This window comes from Silurus aristotelis, assembly GCF_946808225.1.
Source record: "Silurus aristotelis genome assembly, chromosome: 12".
In the NCBI taxonomy this organism is placed as follows: domain Eukaryota; kingdom Metazoa; phylum Chordata; class Actinopteri; order Siluriformes; family Siluridae; genus Silurus; species Silurus aristotelis.
The window spans coordinates 6,333,006-6,352,370 of record NC_139585.1 but is presented as its reverse complement, the minus strand read 5'-3'; the positions used below and the strand labels follow the sequence as shown (position 1 = coordinate 6,352,370).

The window sequence follows — 19,365 nt, the reverse complement described above, 5'->3', positions numbered from 1 at the left end:
TCTGAACGTCGACAAAACGAAAGAGATGGTTGTGGACTTCAGGAGAGCACAGAGCGACCATTCTCCACTCATCATTGATGGAGCCCTCCATGGGGATCGTCAAGAGCACCAAATTTCTTGGTGTTCATTTGGCGGATAACCTCACCTGGTCACTCAACACCAGCTCCATCACCAAGAAAGCCCAGCAGCGTCTCTACTTCCTGAGAATGCTGATTAAAGCCCACTCCCTCCCCCATCCTGACCACGTTCTACAGTAGGACCATCGAGAGCATCTTGAGCAGCTGCATCACTGCCTGGTTTGGGAACTGCACCGTCTCTTGGATCGCAAGACCCCACAGAGGTGAAGACGGCAGAGAAGATCATAGGACTCTCTCTCCCCTCTATCATAGACATTTACACCACACGCTGCATCCGTAATGCCAACAGCAATGTGGACGACCCCACACACCCCTCACACACACACACACACACACACACACACACACACTCTTCACACGCCGTCACATCCAGACTGTGTAACAGTTTCAGCAAATCTTTTTTGGGATTGCTGCTCTTGCTCTTTTGTACAAGATTTTGTTTACATTTTTTGTTACTTACAATGTTCACTTTACGTCTTTTATACAACAGGTTTACTGGTGGTGCTATTTTGTATTTTGTGTATTTGTCTCACACTGTCTTGTGTTGTCTTGCACTGTCCTGTGTTGTCTTGCACTGTCTTGTGTTGTCTTGCACTGTCCTGTATTGCCTTGCACTGTACTGTTTCCACAGCATTCACACTTCCATTACCTTATGTAACAATGAAAGTGGCATAAAATGCATGCTTTTATTCAAATAAAAGACCAACAAAACTAAACAAATCAAATCAAGATTACTTTAAAAAAAAAAATAATTACCCAAAATATACAATGTACAGCAGAGACGTACCAAAGAAACAACTTACAGAACTCAAAAAGTGACACTAATCAACAAGTAACACAAAACAGGTAGGAATGATCATAAGGTCATGTGACCCGGCCATATGATGTGTTGCAGTCTATAATGGCTGAACACATTTGTGCCACATGTTCAACAGGAAATAGCATAATTTGGATTTTCATTAGCTCAAAAAATTTTGTTTATTTGGAATAATGTAAAATTTTGACATTTTAAATACAAACTATTAACAAACAAATTATGGAGTTAAAGAAAATGCCAATAAAACATAAAAAATACAAATAAATAATAATAATAATAATAATAATAATAGTAATAATAAAATAAATCATTATGTCCTTAATGTCCTATTGCCATTAGCCTGGATGTTGATTAGCCACTATGGCGGTTTAAGAAGAAAAACTAAACAAAACAAAAATCCCTGATTGCTGCCTAAGGAGTATTAAGTTTAAAATCTAAATGAAATATTTGAGTTAACCCAAACATCCAAATACTGTGATCCGATTAGTGTGAGGCAATAAGTTTATCTGTCTGATATTTGTGGTTATGTCTCCATCATGTGGAAGTTTCTTACTGCAAAATCTTGTAGCATGTTAGTGTTGTTTCTAGTGTTGTTTGTTTGGTTGTCTCACACCGCAGCTACAACCTAACCAGAGATGGGAAGTCTTTTTCTATCGTGCAACGACAACGACCCCAGACATAAAGCCATTGCCATGAAGAACTATCTTTAGCATAGGGAAGAACAAATTGATGGATTAGACCTCACAAAGTCCTTATCTCAACATCATCAAGTCTGTCTGGGATTACATGAAAACACGGAAGGAAGCAGTCAACATGAAACAGCATCCTACAGAAGATCTGTGGTTAGTTTAGACATTTGAAACAACCTGCCTGCCGAGTTCCTTCGAAAACTGTGTGTAAGTGTAACTCTAATATTTGATGCTGTTTGGTAGGAAAAGGGGGGGTCACACCAAATATTCATTTGATTTGGATTTCTCACCTGTTTATTTACTTTTGTTGGTTGATCGTGCAGATGTGCGTTGTGATCGACAAACCCAAAATACAACACAAATAATCACCTTAAACAAGCCCTTCAGCTTTAGAACAATTCAGAATTTCAGAAAGCATCCCTGAAAGGAATATTCTTGATGCATGAATCTGTCCATATTACAGTTAATATCAAAAAGTGGTGGTTAATCAATGTAATAATTTATGCACAAAATGATTTAGAAATGCACAGAAAAAAAAAACCCCAATTTGGACACTTAGACCTACATTTGATCTGAATATCATCTAAATCAAATTAACAGTTTATCTTGTAGTCAAATAAGCATGTATTTACATACAGTGAATTTGTTTATATGTTGTGACGACGGGCCTCCACCTCAGGTGCCAAAAGGGGCAAGCGCTCCGAACTCAACCATCAGCAGAGTGCGGAAGGACGGCAACCCAGCGCAGCAAACGGGAAGGCGTGGCATCCTTACAAGACCCGAGAACGCCCTGCTCCATCTCCCGCTCCAGCCACTCCTCACCCCCTTTCCCGGGCACCAGAACATTATTCCAATTTCTTTTACCTCACATTCTGGTTCCCAATAAAGACACTTTAAACCTGACCTAACACTCCCGTGTCTGTGTTCCACCCGACGCGGCGGCGAGTTGCCACAATGTTCACTATATGTTTAAAAATATGTGGACATCAAAACAAATTCACTGTATGTTTATACATGCTTATTTTACTATCAGATGAACTGATAGTGGAATAAGATTTAAAAAAAAAAATTACAATAAGGAGATTTCGCAAATGCCTTTATCGAGGGTGGCTTACAATTATTTCATTTATACAACTGAGCACTTAAGTGTTAAAGGCCTTGCCCACAGGCAATTTGGTGGTACTGGGATTTAAAATCCAATCAGTAGTTCAACATCTTTAACATGGAGCTACCTTGTCTTTGTGTTCTTTAACATAAATATTTCCTAGTGTGACAACACAGTTTGACAAACCCCTGTGTATACAGTGAGCACCATGAAGACGATTTTCCAACAAGGGAATGCAAAAACTTGAATGTCCTAAACAGAATCCTCACCTCAAAACTATAAAAATCCTTTGGTAATCTGGAATGCTGACTACATGCTACCTGCACAAATCCTCAAACTCCTCACTTTTTAAAATTTAGTGGAAGACCATAGTGAAGGAAACTAATGTATATCTGGAGAATAGGATACTCAACAAGCACAACTGGGTGTGATAGTTATGTGTCTACATACCTTTAACCATATGGTGCATTTCATTAGTGTCACCTGATTAGACATTTCACTATTCTGATTAAAACAATCATAATTATTGGTATACATTATATCTTGGTTTTAATATGAAAATATATATAGTTTACAGTTACATTTGCATCTCTCTAAACAATTTTTTAAATACATAAAAATGTACAATTCTAAATAGTAAAAGGCATAAAAGACAGTATTTTTGACAGTATTTATCTTTCAATATGTACATCATTAATGGAATGTGCAGCAGGTAGAGTTGGCACCTCACAGCTCCTTCTGCTAATGTAGGATTCCTATGGGATTCATGGTTTCCTCTCACACTCATGCAAACTCTCTAAAAAACACACTTGTAGGTGGTTTAGAGACTCTAAATTATAATCTTTGCCTCCTATTGGTTGTAAGAGTGTATGATATGGACATATGTTGTCCAATCCAGTGTGTATTGTTGTACCACCACCTAGTTTGTGGTCTACGTGTAATTTCCTCACACAGTGAATGTCCTGTTACAAGTAAGTCAGTAGTTTTAAAAACTATATACAGTAAAAAAAATAAAAAAAAAAGGTTTTCCCATACCACTACAATTCATATCTTTTGGTAATTGCCATTCAGAAACAACATCATGTTGATATCATCCAGCTCCAAGCATTTCCTTCTGTTGGAAATGATTTGTGATTGGTCCTTATGCATCATCTGCTCCACTGGAATAACAGTGGAGATCACACTGAGGTACTTGTGTGCAACCATTGCCAAGTTCTTAGAGTTTTTTTTGGCTGCCCAGTACTGAAGTGGATTCTCCTCTCCTTCTTCTAAAGCATATTGCAGAAGTAAATCTTCGCTACTTGTTGCTCCACTTGGATGTTTGGACATTTCGTCTTTGATCTTTGTTTGGACTTTTTCTCCTTCATCATCAATCAGGATACTGCTTTTAAATCTTGGATCCAGTGCTGTGCTTAAAGTGAACCACGCATTCTGTCGAATGCTTCCAAAGTGATGATTACATATGTCACTGATCCTCAATGCAACCTTGTTATCTTGTCGTATTAGCCCTATCAGACTTGACTGAAGCTTGTCAATAATAGGTATGATGTTGGAAACCGAAACGTATCCGCATGTCCCAATTGTCCATATGACATCTTTGACAACTGTGAGCACCTTCACCATGTTTTCCAGCAACTTCCTTTCTTTTTCATTGAGCCAAAGATTACTTGTAGGACTGTAATTGGAGACTTGAGAAATGCTCGGCCATTGTTCCCAGATCTTTTTCACCATGTTTAGTGTGGAAAGCCAGTCAAGACAATTAGACTGGGCCAACCGGTGACCCCATGATGCTTCATGCTCATGGTGAAAAAATTGAACGATGCGACGGCACTTTTTCGGCAGATATCTCCAATCAGGGTTTGTAAAGACCTCTTGGATAACTTTGTTGAGGGTGTGACTGAAGCAAGGTATGTATGTCCAGTTTGAATTTTGATTAACTTTTTTCATTCCAACATTGACAATCACCACCTGAATTTTTTCCCTGATCTCCCACTCTGCTGAAATTCTCAAAAGTTGAATATGAATATTTTCTGCAGTGTCTTCTCCCAGAAGCTGTGCCGTGTCTAGTGTATAGGATTTCATTTCCCACTTTTCATCAATGAAGTGACATTTTACTGTCAAATATGACTCTGCTTTGTTTGAGATCCACAATTCAGCAGAGAGCACTGGGTCTTTGGCATCAATTACTGCTTTCTTCACTCTTTTCTTTGTGAAATCATACACCTTCACAAGTTCGTTTCGAATTGCAGAGGCACTTAGCGCAGCATTTATGCTTGGGTGTAAAGCACTAATAAAACTGTGGAATCCTTTTTCTTCTACAAGACTTGGTGTCTGTAGATCCATAACAATCATCTCCAGGACGTGTGTTTTCAAATCAAAATTGTGTCCTACAGAAACAAAAAAAAAACAAATTGTACAAGAGAGAAAGAAAAATACATTACAGCTCATGGAGAAATTATTTTAATGCATACACCAGCTTGTTAGGAAGCCGGGGCCAGAGCACAAGGTCAGCCATTATACAGCACCCTAAAAGCCAAGGGGGCTAATAGTGTCACCCAATGGCCCAACAACGGCAGCTTGGCAATGCAAGGCTTAAACCTACGGACCTTCCAATCAATTACACAGAGCCCATTTTATTATACTGTATCATACATTGTAAATGTGTTTAATTAGTACCATTTTTATCCCCATATTCTCAAATTTCATTTTACTCTTAATTTTTAATTCCTGAATATTTAAATAGTCAAATTAGCCTAATGTAACATTTTAACAAATATCCATTATATATTATGAGAAAGAAAAAATCTTCAGTTGGACACTCAAGTAAACCTCATCTATTGTCTTTCACTGAAACTAAACTCAAGCACTTCTTATTGAATATCAGCCTATAAGCTCCTTTAATTTATCGATTGTTAAATTGCCTTTGTTGTTTGCATCATATTGCAATTAACAAATGAGTAAAAAAATATTTTCTTCTTCATACAGGCAAGTTTATATGAAAATGCTACTTTATCTTGGCATTTACACTCCAACAAATCTGCAAAAACCTTTAAGACATGAAACTATGAATAAACACAAACACTTTATTTTCAGCATAAATATCCATGTGACCATTGGAATATTATCACAAAAATGTGCCTGTATGACTAACGTGAATTTACCTTTAAACTCTGGCTCTATCAGCTGGATGCCTTTTTCTCTTTTTTTGTCCCTTGAACCAGGATATTGAGGACCCCTGATGACCCCAGTGTCTGGCCTGTATGGCAGGTGGTTCTGTTCTGTTTTTCTCCAACCAGAATGATGGAATTGTCTGCTGGAGAGTTCAGTTTCTGTTCAAAAGAATGTCCACACAAGAGTTACAAAATATATATATTTACATGGGCACAAGACCAATTATTTTGTACCATATAATATGTAAAAAAGACAATAATTATATTATATTAAAAATATTTTTATATAATATATCGACACAAAACATTAAGCATACAGTGCACACAGAAAGTATTTCAACCAATTAATTTATGTTGAACTTTTTAAACCACATACTAAATTTTATTATCTAATTTACATATGCAAACATTTATTTGAATTATATTTTAAATATATGTACATGTTGACTAGAGTCCACCTGTGACACACACCTATTTACAAGGTCTATCAGCTAAAAATGCATTTTAGAGCACGATCCTCTCCATGAGAGCAATTGAAATGGACAAACACAGAACTTGACAAAACTTTTCTATACACACAACTATATTTTTATTGCCAATTGAAGCATTAATTAAAAACACAACAAAACAAAAAACAAGAAAGATAACAGGTTTCAGCAGGTTGATCCTAGTTGTCTTTCGGAGATGATGTGTTACCTGCTTTGGTGAAGGTCTGGTTTTTGTACACACGTTTCAAATTCATGTAAGGATGAATCTGTCCCTTTTGAAACTGATTCATATTTGTTTCTGCTAAAAAAATAAACAGTGTAATTATTTTTAAAATACGATAAGATCAAATGATTATCTGATAAATTTATGTCACACATTTAAAGACCGAATGTAACACTAATAGAAATGTACTACATTGTTCAATTCCACTGATATGCTTTCCCTCATTTATCTACAAATTTCCAAAAGAAAACTATAAACAGTGAAAACTCACCAAAACGAACTCTCCTTTTGTTCATGATCCACAAAACGTCTTGTACCTTTTATTCTTTAAAAGACTTGTTGTTTGTACTCGAAAAATACGCCTGTTTAAATATTCCCCTGTGTCACAGTTAGAAATTATTTCTATGAGCATATGTTTGTTTGGAATACTGGTTACTGCAGCTCGGATTGGAGTGGGTGTGCAGATCAAGTTTCACTTTCGTTTTTGGTTAAACTAAAGTTAACCCTCCACACAGGGCGTGTACTTTAGTGGAATCTATTTAAATATTTTCTTAAAGAAACAGCACGAAACATTGCTTATAATACATTCAAAAAAGAATATGTAATAGTCAAAATAGATATAAATAAATATAAACACTCTTTATTCTGCCAAAAACTTTTTATTAATTTCTCTCAAACTTATAATTGTAAAATCCTAATAATTTCAGTAGTGGCCTCAAATCTGCATAGTGTGGCATAGTACTTGCAAAGCACTTTTAAATGACATGTTAATGAATTTACTATTTGTGAGGGACTCTTTTAACTTTTATTTCCACCCTCTACCTAGGTATGCATGTCCATATTAGATACCCTAGCAAACATAAACTCGCTTGTCCCCTTCAAAAATGCCACGTTGTCCATGCTCCAGGAGAGCACTCTTTGGGAAGTGCCTGAGACTACGCCTTAGACAGTCTTTTTCAAAGAGTAACACGTTACTGTAACACAGTTACTTTTGCCAGTAACTAATACTGTAACGCGTTACTTTTTAAAATAAAGTAACTCCGTTACCGTTACCGTATGGTGCGTTGTCCGTTACTTTTTTAAATGAATTCATTTTTGCTTAAGTGTAGCCTACAGTCTAACCTGTTTACAGCAGAGACGCATTGTAGGATTGGTGGATGAATCACTCTAAACACAAAGAAGACGCCTTGTGGGCATGTTTCTGTTTATTCAAGTATGTGCAGCAGTAATGGCGAGTAAGGCGAGAGCAAGACAAGTTTCTCAAAGTGAAAATATGCTCATTATTTCTCTTTAGTTGAGCATAAAGACGAAAACCTTTTAGTCAAATGTAAGCTGTGTCTTTCTGGTTCGCAGCTCATATCTACTGGGATAAACAGCAACTCCAACCTGTCGAAGAACCTCCAGAAACTCCATGCTTTGACGAAGCTAGAAGCTAACCCGGTGTCGGTGGACACACTCGAAGTTAAACAGCTTTTATATTTTTTTTATTTTTTTATATATTTTTAATGCCTATCATTTATGGTTGTCATTGATAGCAGTTTTTTGGTGCTGAGTTTCACCAAATTGATTCTGAATAATTCAGATTGCTTTAATTTATTAATTTCAAAATGTTTTGTGTTATGTTGTACATTGTTGATAGTTTTCATACTTAAGCTGTGAAAGGAACATTTTAAAGGGCTCAACACAACAGCTTTTATGATGCAGAAGCCAGTTTAGTATTTGAATCTGAATATATTATTCAGCTTGTTTTGTTATTTATTTCAGAAATCCTTGATATATTTGATTTGTGCTGGTTTGACTTAAATAAAATAGTGTTTAAAAAATACTTAAAAAAAAAAAAAAGAATCAGTTTTGTGTTTGTATAGGCCATAATGCATAAAAGGGCATTGATGGGAACATTAAAGAACGTTCTTTAAACGTTCAACTCAAAAGTTACTTTTAACAGTAATGCATTACTTTTTGGTGTAATCAACAAAGTAATTGAGTTTTAAGAGAGAGTCAAGAGTCAAGAAGCTTTTATTGTCATTTCAACCATATATAGCTGATGCAGTACACAGTGAAATGAAACAAAGTTCCTCCTGAACCCAGGTGCTACATAAAACAACATAAAACACCAGTCACAGAACAGAAGAACACAGGGCCAGGAACTAAGATCCTCGCCACATAAAGTGCATGTGTGCAACTGGTGCAAACAGTGCAAAAGACAACACAAGACAGTGCAAGACAACACAGGACAGTGCAGGACAATACACAATACACAAAATATAAAAATAAAAACAGCAATAGCTCCGCCAGTAAAACCTGTCATGACAGAATAAGGTGCACAGTAGCAGAAAAATGTAAACAGAAAATGTAAACAGAATTGTGCAATTCTACAATAGCAGAAAAATGTAAACAGAATTGTGCAATTCTACAATAGCAGAAAAATGTAAACAGAATTGTGCAATTCTACAATAGCAGAAAAATGTAAACGGAATTGTGCAATTCAACAATAGCAGCAATCAAAATGAACTGAACAGTGACCAAAGGATTTGGACAGAATATTGTGCAAAAAGAGCAAGTCCCGGAAGATCAGCAACAAATGGCATGTAAACATTTTGCGATAATGAAAAGTGCTGAAACCTGGGTGTGCGAAGTGTATGTGTGTGTGTGTGTGTGTGTGTGTGTGTGTGTGTGTGTGTGTGAGAGAGTTCAGTTCAGATGTTTGTTGAGGAGCCTGATGGCTTGCGGGAAAAAACTGTTGCACAGTCTTGATGTGACGGCCCGAATGCTTCGGAACCGTTTTCCTGATGGTAGGAGGGTGAAGTGTGTGTGACGGGTGTGTGTGGTCATCCGGTCATGTGGGCTTTGCGGATGCAGCGTGTGGATGCAGCGTGTGGAGAGAGACTCCGATGATCTTCTCAGCTGTCCTCACTATCCTCTGTAGGGTCTTGCGATCCGAGATGGTGCAGTTCCCAAACCAGGCAGTAATGCAGCTGCTCAAGATGCTCTCAATGGTCCCTCTGTAGAACATGGTCAGGATGGGAAGAGGAGATGAGCTTTCCTCAGCCTTCTCAGGAAGAGAGACGCTGCTGGGCTTTTTTGGTGATGGAGCTGGTGTTAAGTGACCAGGTGAGGTTATCCACCAGATGAACACCAAGAAATTTAGTGCTCTTGACAATCTCCACTGAGGATCCATCGATTATCAGTGGAGAATTGCCGTTCTGTGCTCTCCTGAAGTCCACAACCATCTCTTTGGGTTTGTCAACGTTCAGAGACAGGTTGTTGGCGCCACACCAGGCTATTAAATGGTGCACCTCCTCTTTGTAGGCTGACTCATCGTTCTTGCTGATGAGACCCACCACGGTCGTGTCATCGGCAAACTTGATGATATGATTCGAGCTGTGCGTTGGTGCACAGTCGTGAGTCAGCAGAGTGAACAGCAGTGGACTAAGCACACAGCCCTGAGGGGCTCCAGTGCTCAGTGTGGTGGTGCTGGAGATGCTGTTCCTGAGGCCCAAATGGAGGGTTGTGGAGATGGCATCGTCCGTGGAGAGGTTTTGACGATACACAAACTGCATGGGGTCCATGTGCCTCATGATGAGCCTCTCGAAGCACTTCATCGTGATGAGTATGAGTGCAACGGGACGAAAGTCATTGAGGCAGGAGACAGAAGACTTCTTCGGCACAGAAATGATGGTCGTCGTCTTGTGGCACGTAGGAACAGTGGCGCTGCTTAGGGAGATGTTTAAGATGTCGGTAAGGACATCCGCTAGCTGTTCTGCACATTCCCTGAGCACTTTGCCAGGAATGTTGTCTGGTACAGCAGACTTCTGTGGTTTAACTCTGCATAGAGTTTTCCTTACTTCAGCTGTGGTTAGACAGAGCACCTGGTCACTGGGAGGAGGGATGGTCTTCCTCGCCACCACGTTGTTCTGCACCTCGAACTGGGCGTAGAAGTCGTTCAGCGCATCTGGGAGGGAGGCGTCACGGTCACAAGCAGCTGGTGGTGTCTTGTTATTCGTGATCGCCTGGATGCCCTGCCACATGCGCCGGGTGTCTCCGCTGTCCTGGAAGTTGCCATGGATTCTCTTGGCGTGTGCACGCTTAGCCTCTCTGATGGCACGGGACAATTTGGCCCTTGCTGTTTTTAAGGCCGTCTTGTCCCCTGCTCTGAAGGTAGAGTCTCTTGTTTTTAGCAGCGCACGCACCTTGGCGGTCATCCATGACTTCTGGTTGGAGTCTGTAGTGATGGTCTTGGAGATAGTCACGTCATCAATGCACTTGCCGATGTAGCTGGTCACTGTTGACGTGTACTCCTCCAAGTTGATGAAATCGCCATTGGTTGCAGCTTCCCTGAACATGTCCCAGTCAGTGCATTCAAAACAGTCCTGGAGAGCAGACATGGATCCTGCTGGCCAGGTTCTCACTTGTTTTTGAGCTGGTCTTGAACGCCTGCTGAGTGGTCTGTATGCTGAGATCAACATAACAGAGATGTGGTCTGAGTACCCAAGGTGCATTTTTGTCGACACGAAACGCGGCTAGCCCGTCCAGCTGGATGGCGGCGTCCGGAACTCTGTCGCTCAGCCACGTCTCAGTAAACACAAAAACGCAGCAGTGTCTGTACTCACGCAGAGTAGCTTGTTGGAGTCTGATGTAGTCTAATTTATTGTCCAAGGAGCAGACATTTGCCAGCAGTAGTGATGGTAGAGCGGGCCGGCTAGGGTTAGCTTTAAGCCTAGCATTAGCACCCGTTTTTGCTTCCTCACACAGCGCTTCTGATTCCCCCTCTTCCGTCCGTCCGCCGCAGGCGATGCCGAGGTCTGGAGGCCTGGTTCTCGGAGCATGCCGAGGTCGCATAGCTTCTGCCGCAGGTCATCAATAATGGAGTTGTTTGGTTTGTTTCTGAGTTCTTTCAGTGTTTTGCGGTTGTACACAGGGACACCGGTTGTTCCGATGTCCATGTGTTGTGTAGGGCAGGCTACAAAATGAAGTTAGCACCATTTTGGGTCCGAAGCGGCCGCTGCGAGCTACTGCCGCGCCACCATCTTGGACATCAAATCCATCCTTATTTGAATGAAGTAACGAGTAACTGTAACTAGTTACTATTTATTTTTAACTAGCACAACACTGGTAGTGACCCATGCTATTGCCAAGGTGGAAATCGACTGGCCAGACGATCAGCAGGGGGCTCATCTGCCTAGTAAGCTTGATGAGCTCTTCTTGCAACCCGCGTTACTGCCTACCCACCCGGGCTTGCCTTTCCTTCCAGACCTGCACATCGAGATGTCCAGGTCGTGGGCTAGCTAGGCCTTATTCTTCCCACCTCTTCAGTCCTCGGGGTTTACTATATTGAAATATAGTTGGACTAAGAGAGTGTGGTTATGGGGTGATGCCCTGGGTTTAAGAGAACCACCTCTGTGCTGGTGGGCAAGGCCTATGCCTCATTGGGTCTAGTCGCAGGCTGTCCGCACACCGTGGCTGTGCTGCAGGCTTACCAGGCCAATCTGCTTGAGGAGCTAGATGTGGGAGATGTTTTGGGTGGTCAGCAAGTCTTTGAGCTCCGCTGTGCTACGGACCTAGCCAAACACTATAAAAAGAGCTACCAAAGAGACCGCTAAAGCCATCAGCTGGTCCATGGCCACCCTTGTCTCGACTGAGAGACACATTTGACTTACCCTGTCGGATCTTGCTAAAAGGGAAATGGCTGTGCTCCTGGACACCCCATTCGTGTGGATGTGTGGAGAGATCCTGGGTTCCTGACTCAGGGACTTGTGCTAGGAGTTCCTGGGCATCGCATAACGCTTACAACACATACGTCCCTCACAGGGTGGGGAGCCGTCAGTAATGGCTGCTCTGCTCAAGGTCTCTGGGAAAGCCCTATCAAATGTGGCACATCAATTGCAAGGAGATGCTGGTCATGCTTCAAGCTCTGAGGCATTTCCTCCCTGACCTCACCGGCCACCATGTGCTGGTCCATACAGACAACACTTCGGTGGTTTTCATATATTAACCACCAGGTGGGTCTGCGAGCTCACCTCCTGTACAAGCTGACACATTAGATCCTTCTGTGGGCCCAAGGGAAGCTGCTCTCCTTGAAAGCAGCGTATATCTCAGGCCACTTAAACGAGGGACCAGCTGCCCCTTTGAGGCAAGGGCCAAGGCCCAGGGAATGGCAACTTCACCCGGATGTGGTGGAGAAAATCTGGTAACAATTTCATAGAGCTCAGGTGTTTGTGACTCAAGATATTGCACTGCCCCCTCTGGTTTTCCCTAACACCCCCAGCCCCTTTAGGGCTGGATGCAATGGTACAGGCATGGCTGAGGATCCTGAGGGGGCACAGCTAGTAGCCGGCGACCTCTCCACTGAGGTAGCAGAGACCATTCTTCAATTCAGAGCTCCCTCCACTAAGACGTTGTATGCCGCAAGATGGCACCTGTTAACTGCATGGTGTGAACAACACCACTTAAAGCCAGTTATTGAAATGCTTTATACGATGGTCCGGCATGAGGGAATACAATGGGGGAAAAGAAAAGGAGGCAGATAAATAAGTATAAGGTATAAGAAAAACTATATAAAATAAAATAAAATAAAAATAAATAAAAGAAAAGAAAAGAATATAAGGTATGAAGATATATAAAAAGATAATGTATGGACCAAATATACATATAAACAGTAAACAATGTGTAGTAAAAAAATGTGAACAATAGGCAATTTGGGGTGGGTTGTCCATAAAGTGTCCGTGTGCGGTATGGTGTGGTGTAAAAGGTCCGTAAAGTGTCCATGTGCAATATGGTGTGGTATGAATAAAATAAAAAGCGCACTGTGCTGTGCAAGTCCAGAGTTTAAAGTGTCGTGGTGCGAACGGTGAGATATGTTTAAAGTGACGTGGTGCGAAGGTGAAATATGTACAGAGAAGTGTGATGATGGAGAGAGTGGGCCAGTTCTAGATCCTGGGTGTTTCCTGGTTTAAACACCGAATAGCCTGCGGGAAGAAGCTCCTTCTCATTCTCTCTGTGTTCGCTTTCAGTGAGCAGAAGCGTTTTCCTGAACGCAACAGAGAAAAGAGTCCATTGTTGGGATGGCTGAGGTCCTTCATAATCTTTCTAGCACTTGTCCAGCACCGCGTGCTATAGATGTCCTGCAGGTTAGGGAGCTCAGTGTGGATGGTACGTTCAGCTGAACGCACCACCCTCTGGAGGGCTCGTCTGTCCTGCATGGTGCTGTTCCCGAACCAGGAAGTGATGCTACCCGTCAGAACGCTCTCAATGGTGCAAGTGTAGAAGGTCTTAAGCACCTGAGAGGGTAGTTTAAAGTCCCTTAAGCGTCTCAGATGGTACAGACGCTGCCGGGCCTTCTTCACCAGGGTGTTGGTGTGACAGGACCAAGACAGATCCTGTGTGATGTTAACACCAAGGTTTTGGTCCAGGTGGCTCATGGTGGTGTGGAGAAGATGAGCAATGATGCCTCAGTAGAGCGGTTCTGATGGTACGCAAACTGTAGTGGGTCCAGTGTGTCTGGTAGTGATGCAGTGATGAAGTCTCTGACCAGTCTCTCGAAGCACCTCATTACTACTGAGGTCAAGGCTACAGGGCGGTAGTCGTTAAGGCAGGCGGGCTGGGGTTTCTGCAGGTCAGGAACAATGGTGGACTTTTTGAAACATGAGGGGACAACAGACTGTTCCAGTGAGAGGTTGAATATCTCCGTGAACACCGGTGCTAGCTGGTCAGCGCAGGCTTTCAGAACCCGGCCTGTGATGCCATCTGGTCCTGCTGCCTTCCTGGTATTTACTCTCTTGAAAGCTCTCCTCACGTCATGCTCCGAGATGGTGAACGTGTTAACCTCTCTGGCTCTCTCGGAGTGCACGCTGGTTGTGCCGCTAGCGTGGTTAGCTGCAGCCTCGAAACGAGCGTAAAAGGTGTTTAGCTCATCTGCCAGAGAAGCGTCCGCATTCACCATTCTAGGAGATGGTGTTTTATAGTCCGTTATTGTTCTTAGTCCCTGCCACAGGTTCCTAGAGCCACCATGTTGAAACTGTGACTCTAGTTTCCTCCCGTAGCGCCGCTTTGCTTCCTTCACCGCTCTGCGAACACTGTAAGACGCAGCCTTGTACTCGTCCATGTCCCCGGTGGCGAGCCCCGTGTTGTAGGCAGCGGAGCGGGATCTCAGAGCGTCGCGGATGGTTTTATCCACCCACGGCTTCTGGTTGGGAAACGTTCTGATAGTGGTTTTCTGCACTGTACTGTATCATCAGCTAGTTTCCCGATGAATCCCACAACGCTTCGTAAACATGTTGACGTCATCAGAGCTGCGCCGGAACATGTCCCAGTCTGCGTCATCCAAAGCGTCCCGCAGAGCGGCCACCGATTGGTCAGTCCAGCACGCAACCTCCCTCTGAACCGGAGCTTCCTGTTTCAGCCTTTGTTTGTAAACAGGCATGAGGAAGATGGCGGCATGGTCCGATTTCCCAAACGGTGGACGTGATTGTGCCTTGTAGCTGTTTTTGAATGGCGTGTAACAGTGGTCCAGTGTTCTTTCGCCCCTGGTAGGGCAGGTGATGTGCTGATGAAAGTTCGGTAGTTCGCGCTTGAGGTTGGCACTGTTGAAATCTCCGACCACAATGAGCGCAGCGTCCCGATGCTGTGTTTGGTGAAGAGTTATTGTCTCGTGTAAATCCCATATTGCAGTGTCTGTGTCCGCTTGAGGTGGAATATAAACAGCACTGACAGTGACCAAACTGAATTCCCGAGGTAGATAGATAGATGGGCCGACATTTGATGGTCAGTAGTTCCAGATTTGGTGTGCAGGAGCGTGAAAGAGGAACGATGCTCGCGCTGTCGCATCAGTGGTTGTTCACCATCAGACACACTCCACCTCCTCTTGACTTCCCCGACTCCATTGTTCTGTCCATGCGGTAAACCGAGAAGGACTCGGCCGGCTGGATGGCGTGGTCCGGTACCGCTGGGTTCAGCCATGTCTCGGTGAAGCAGAGAAGGTTGCAGTCCCGAATGTCTCTCTGGAACTTGACCCTTGCCCTGAGGTTGTTGAGCTTGTTCTCCAGTGACTGGACATTGGCTAACAGGATACTAGGTAAGGGAGCGCGGTGTGCGCGTGCCCTCAGCCTGTTCCTGACGCCGGCTCGTTTCCCTCGCGGACGCCGGTACGGGTCGCGTCCTTTGTTCACCCTCAGGATCTCGCTCGGCCAGCATGGGTCCGGGTTTAAAAACGGCGAAAGGTGAGTGCATTGTACACCAATAGATATAAGAGTGTCTCTGTCATATCTAATGATTTCCATCTTGTGTAGATGGAAGTGAAACTACGTAAATAAAAGTATAAAATAAACAAAAAAAGAGAAAACGTAGCCGGGGCAGTCGTGACGGCAGCCGACCTCACCGGCGCCATCTTCTGTATGTCAGGTTCTTTAGCCTCGACCTCAGTGCCACTCCTGGCCCCTTTGTCCTTTACCCTAGCTGTGTCTGTCCAAACTAGGCAGGGATCGGTCAGTCTGGCTTGATTGGACTCTCATTCCCAAAGCTCGAGTTCCTGAAGGGCAACATCTCCGCCTACATTTACTGTACGTATGTAACTATGGTTCTCTGAGCGAACGATATGCTGCATCTGTATGCCACACTGCCTTCCCTTTTCGGAAGCTAGCACTGGTTTTACTCCTTGTGCTTTTATGCTTCCTGCTCGTGACATCACCCCACCAGTAATGCAGCACTTTCCACTGGATTGATTATACACAATCGATTTAGAGCATGGACAACGCGGAAGCATTCCCAAAGCGCTTTTGACGCAGCATGTCGTTCCCTCGGGGAACCATGGTTTTCTGTTATTATTATTATTATTATTATTATTATTATTATATTATTATTGTTAGTGAATGAATGGATTTATACAAATAAAAAACATTGAATGGGATGGAAAACATAAATAGAATAGACTGAGATTTACTGTGTCTACTGTAGACTTATTGGGAAAGTAATAACACAAGTAGCTTCTCTACCAGATGACTTATTTACCCTTAGTTTGTAGTGGTAGTTCAGTGTACAAGATACTGGACTTCTGATTTTAAGGTCATAATTTCAAATCCCAGCACCACCAAACAGCAACTGCTGGGCCATTGAGCAAGGCCCTTAACCCTCAAAATACTCAGTATGTATAACTGAGATAACTTGTAAGTTCAAGTCAAGTTAAAAATCTTTTATTGTCATTTCAACCATATATATATAGCTGACGCAGTACACACAATGTTCCTCCAGAACCCTTGTGCTACATAAAACATCATAATACAACATAAAGCTACAGAACAGAACACAGAGCTAAGGACTACAGTGAGTGTTATCACCACAAAAAATTCCGAACAGACAACACAAGACAGGGTAGGACAAATACACAAAACACAAAACAGTGCCGCCAGTAAACCTACTGTGTAATATAACTTACAGTGTGGAAAAAAGGACTGTATACAGGAGTGTACTTGTAAATAAACACAAAATGTAAACACAAAAGGTTGTGCAAAACAGCAGTAGCAGTAGTCAAATGGATGTGCAAAAAACAGCATGGAAACTGTTATGTAGTTATAATAAAATAATAATATAATATGGGTGGTGCTGAAGACATGGATCATTTGTAAAAGCTCAGTAACACACCGTTGAATGAGTGTGTGCATGTGAGTTTCAGTTCCAGTTCAGTTCTGTGTGTTGAAGAGCCTGATGGCTTGAGGGAAAAATCTGTTGCACAATGTAAACTGAAACTGAAATTTCACTCATCTCATTTTACCCCATGTCATAGAGTATGTTTTTTTTTTGTGGTTTGAAATTATATTTAAATGGGTTTATATGATTCATTTATGTGGGTAAGGTTGGACCAACCAGGACTCATCTAAGCCAAAGTGAGCAATCAGAAGAAGGGTCTTGATAAAAGTGGTGGCCAAGGACCTAATGGTCACTCTGATGGTTGAGCTCCAGATCTTATGTGGAAATTGGCGTTGAGTAGAGGAATGACCACAAGAGGACGCCAGAGCAATGAAACATTTATTGTATTGTATTATTAGCTCTATGTAGATTGTCTTGTATTTGCTAAAACACAAGTACAAGTCTTTGTGAGTATTACATACAAAAATCCTAACTGCAGCTACAAAGGTGAAAACACACAATGTCCAGAATGTCTTTGTATGCTTTGTAACTTCAAGGTTAGCGTTTTCAAAATGGAGCACAGTGTAAATGAACTGTAATTCTGTATTTGTGCCAGAAATTATTGCCTGAAATTACCCCCCCAAAAATCCCCTTAACCACGTCTTTAACTCTGGTGGAAAGTCTGAAGAGCTATGGCTGTGAGAACCTATATTAGGGTGTTCACTACATTCATATGGATTTAATGGTCAGGTGTTGAAATAGCCAGAAAAACACTGGGCTCTGTTTGGTTATGCAGACTGGCAAATAGACATTTGGAAATGTGTTTCTGATCAACTAGAAACAGGAAGCAGGAGAAAGGCATGTAACAGACATGATATTTCAATAAGAAAACAGAGAGGAGAATAATAACAGTGGGCCAGTCTGAAAGAGGATCAGACAGAAGACACCCACCTCTACATCTATGCAGACACAGAAAAATATAAACATTTTGGTTTCTCATATACAGTTTTTTTCTTTAATTCCCAACTTAAATGATAACAGATGTGACTCTGTGCCTGTAAAGGGTATTCTTTAGTCTGTTTAAAAATAACACTGTAATGTAAATCAGCACTTGAAGAACCAGAAATCAAAAATCAGCATTTCTCTCAACAAAATATGTTTAAAATTTTAACTTTCTGTTTTTTTAATGGCAAGAAAATAGTCTCCTGCTTTGAGCAAGCCAACAGTGCACTTTTATCATACACAGCAGTGCTGGAATGAACCAGATAATCAACTTGCACAACCTTCTGTACCAGTCAGTGCTACAGTCCTGCTGTGTCTACTAATTTGACAGTCACTATGTTTACTGTCTTCTTGTCTAATGTTGTCCTTTTTTGCACATGATTTTGCACATGTGCACTTTTATGTTGAACATTTTAAATGAACATTTTAAAACCCAAAGATATACTAAATCAAGAAATTAAATAAGTTCAAGTTTAATGTGTAAATTGAGGCAAAAATCATTAACTTTGTACCATGGGTACAATAACAGGGTAAATATGTACCATCTTTTTTATTTTTTTTTGAGCTGTTAGACCTTTTTAATTTGTAGCTTACTTATAAATAAGTAACTAAAGGTCTATTTTCTTGCGATATTATTTTTGCATCAGGATGTCCATCCTGTTTTTTGTCCACCCACACATCTGTCTGTCAACCAAGAATGGGTTTGATATATGTGTAAATATATATATATATATATATATATATATATATATATATATATATATATATATATATATATATATATATATATATATATATATATATATACACACACAGTGCCTTGCGAAAGTATTCGGCCCCCTTGAACTTTGCGACCTTTTGCCATATTTCAGGCTTCAAACATAAAGATATAAAACTGTAATTCTTTTGTGAAGAATCAACAAGTCGAACAATCATGAAGTGGAACGAAATTTATTGGATATTTCAAACTTTTTCAACAAATAAAAAACTGAAAAATTGGGCGTGCAAAATTATTCAGCCCCCTTAAGTTAATACTTTGTAGCACCACCTTTTGCTGCGATTACAGCTGTAAGTCGCTTGGGGTATGTTTCTATCAGTTTTGCACATCGAGAGACTG

The 19,365-nt window shown here is 41.5% G+C and overlaps 1 protein-coding gene across 2 annotated transcripts; it reads right to left on the bottom strand.

Moving 5' to 3' along the window:
- Window positions 1-3,280: 3,280 nt before the first annotated feature.
- On the bottom strand, window positions 3,281-7,238 carry LOC310734253 (E3 SUMO-protein ligase ZBED1). Of its 2 annotated transcripts, none has more exons than XM_083556049.1 (4): window positions 6,901-7,238; window positions 6,615-6,704; window positions 5,910-6,077; window positions 3,281-5,135 (listed from the first exon to the last, which is right to left on the bottom strand). In XM_083556049.1, exons 1-4 carry the CDS (start codon window positions 6,923-6,925, stop codon window positions 3,793-3,795), a joined length of 1,626 nt encoding a protein of 541 aa, XP_083412175.1. In that variant the 5' UTR covers window positions 6,926-7,238; the 3' UTR covers window positions 3,281-3,792. The 2 variants fall into 2 exon arrangements, with proteins under 2 accessions (XP_083412175.1, XP_083412174.1); XM_083556048.1 differs by having other exon boundaries at window positions 6,615-6,707; window positions 6,901-7,115.
- Between the last annotated feature and the right edge of the window lie 12,127 nt (window positions 7,239-19,365).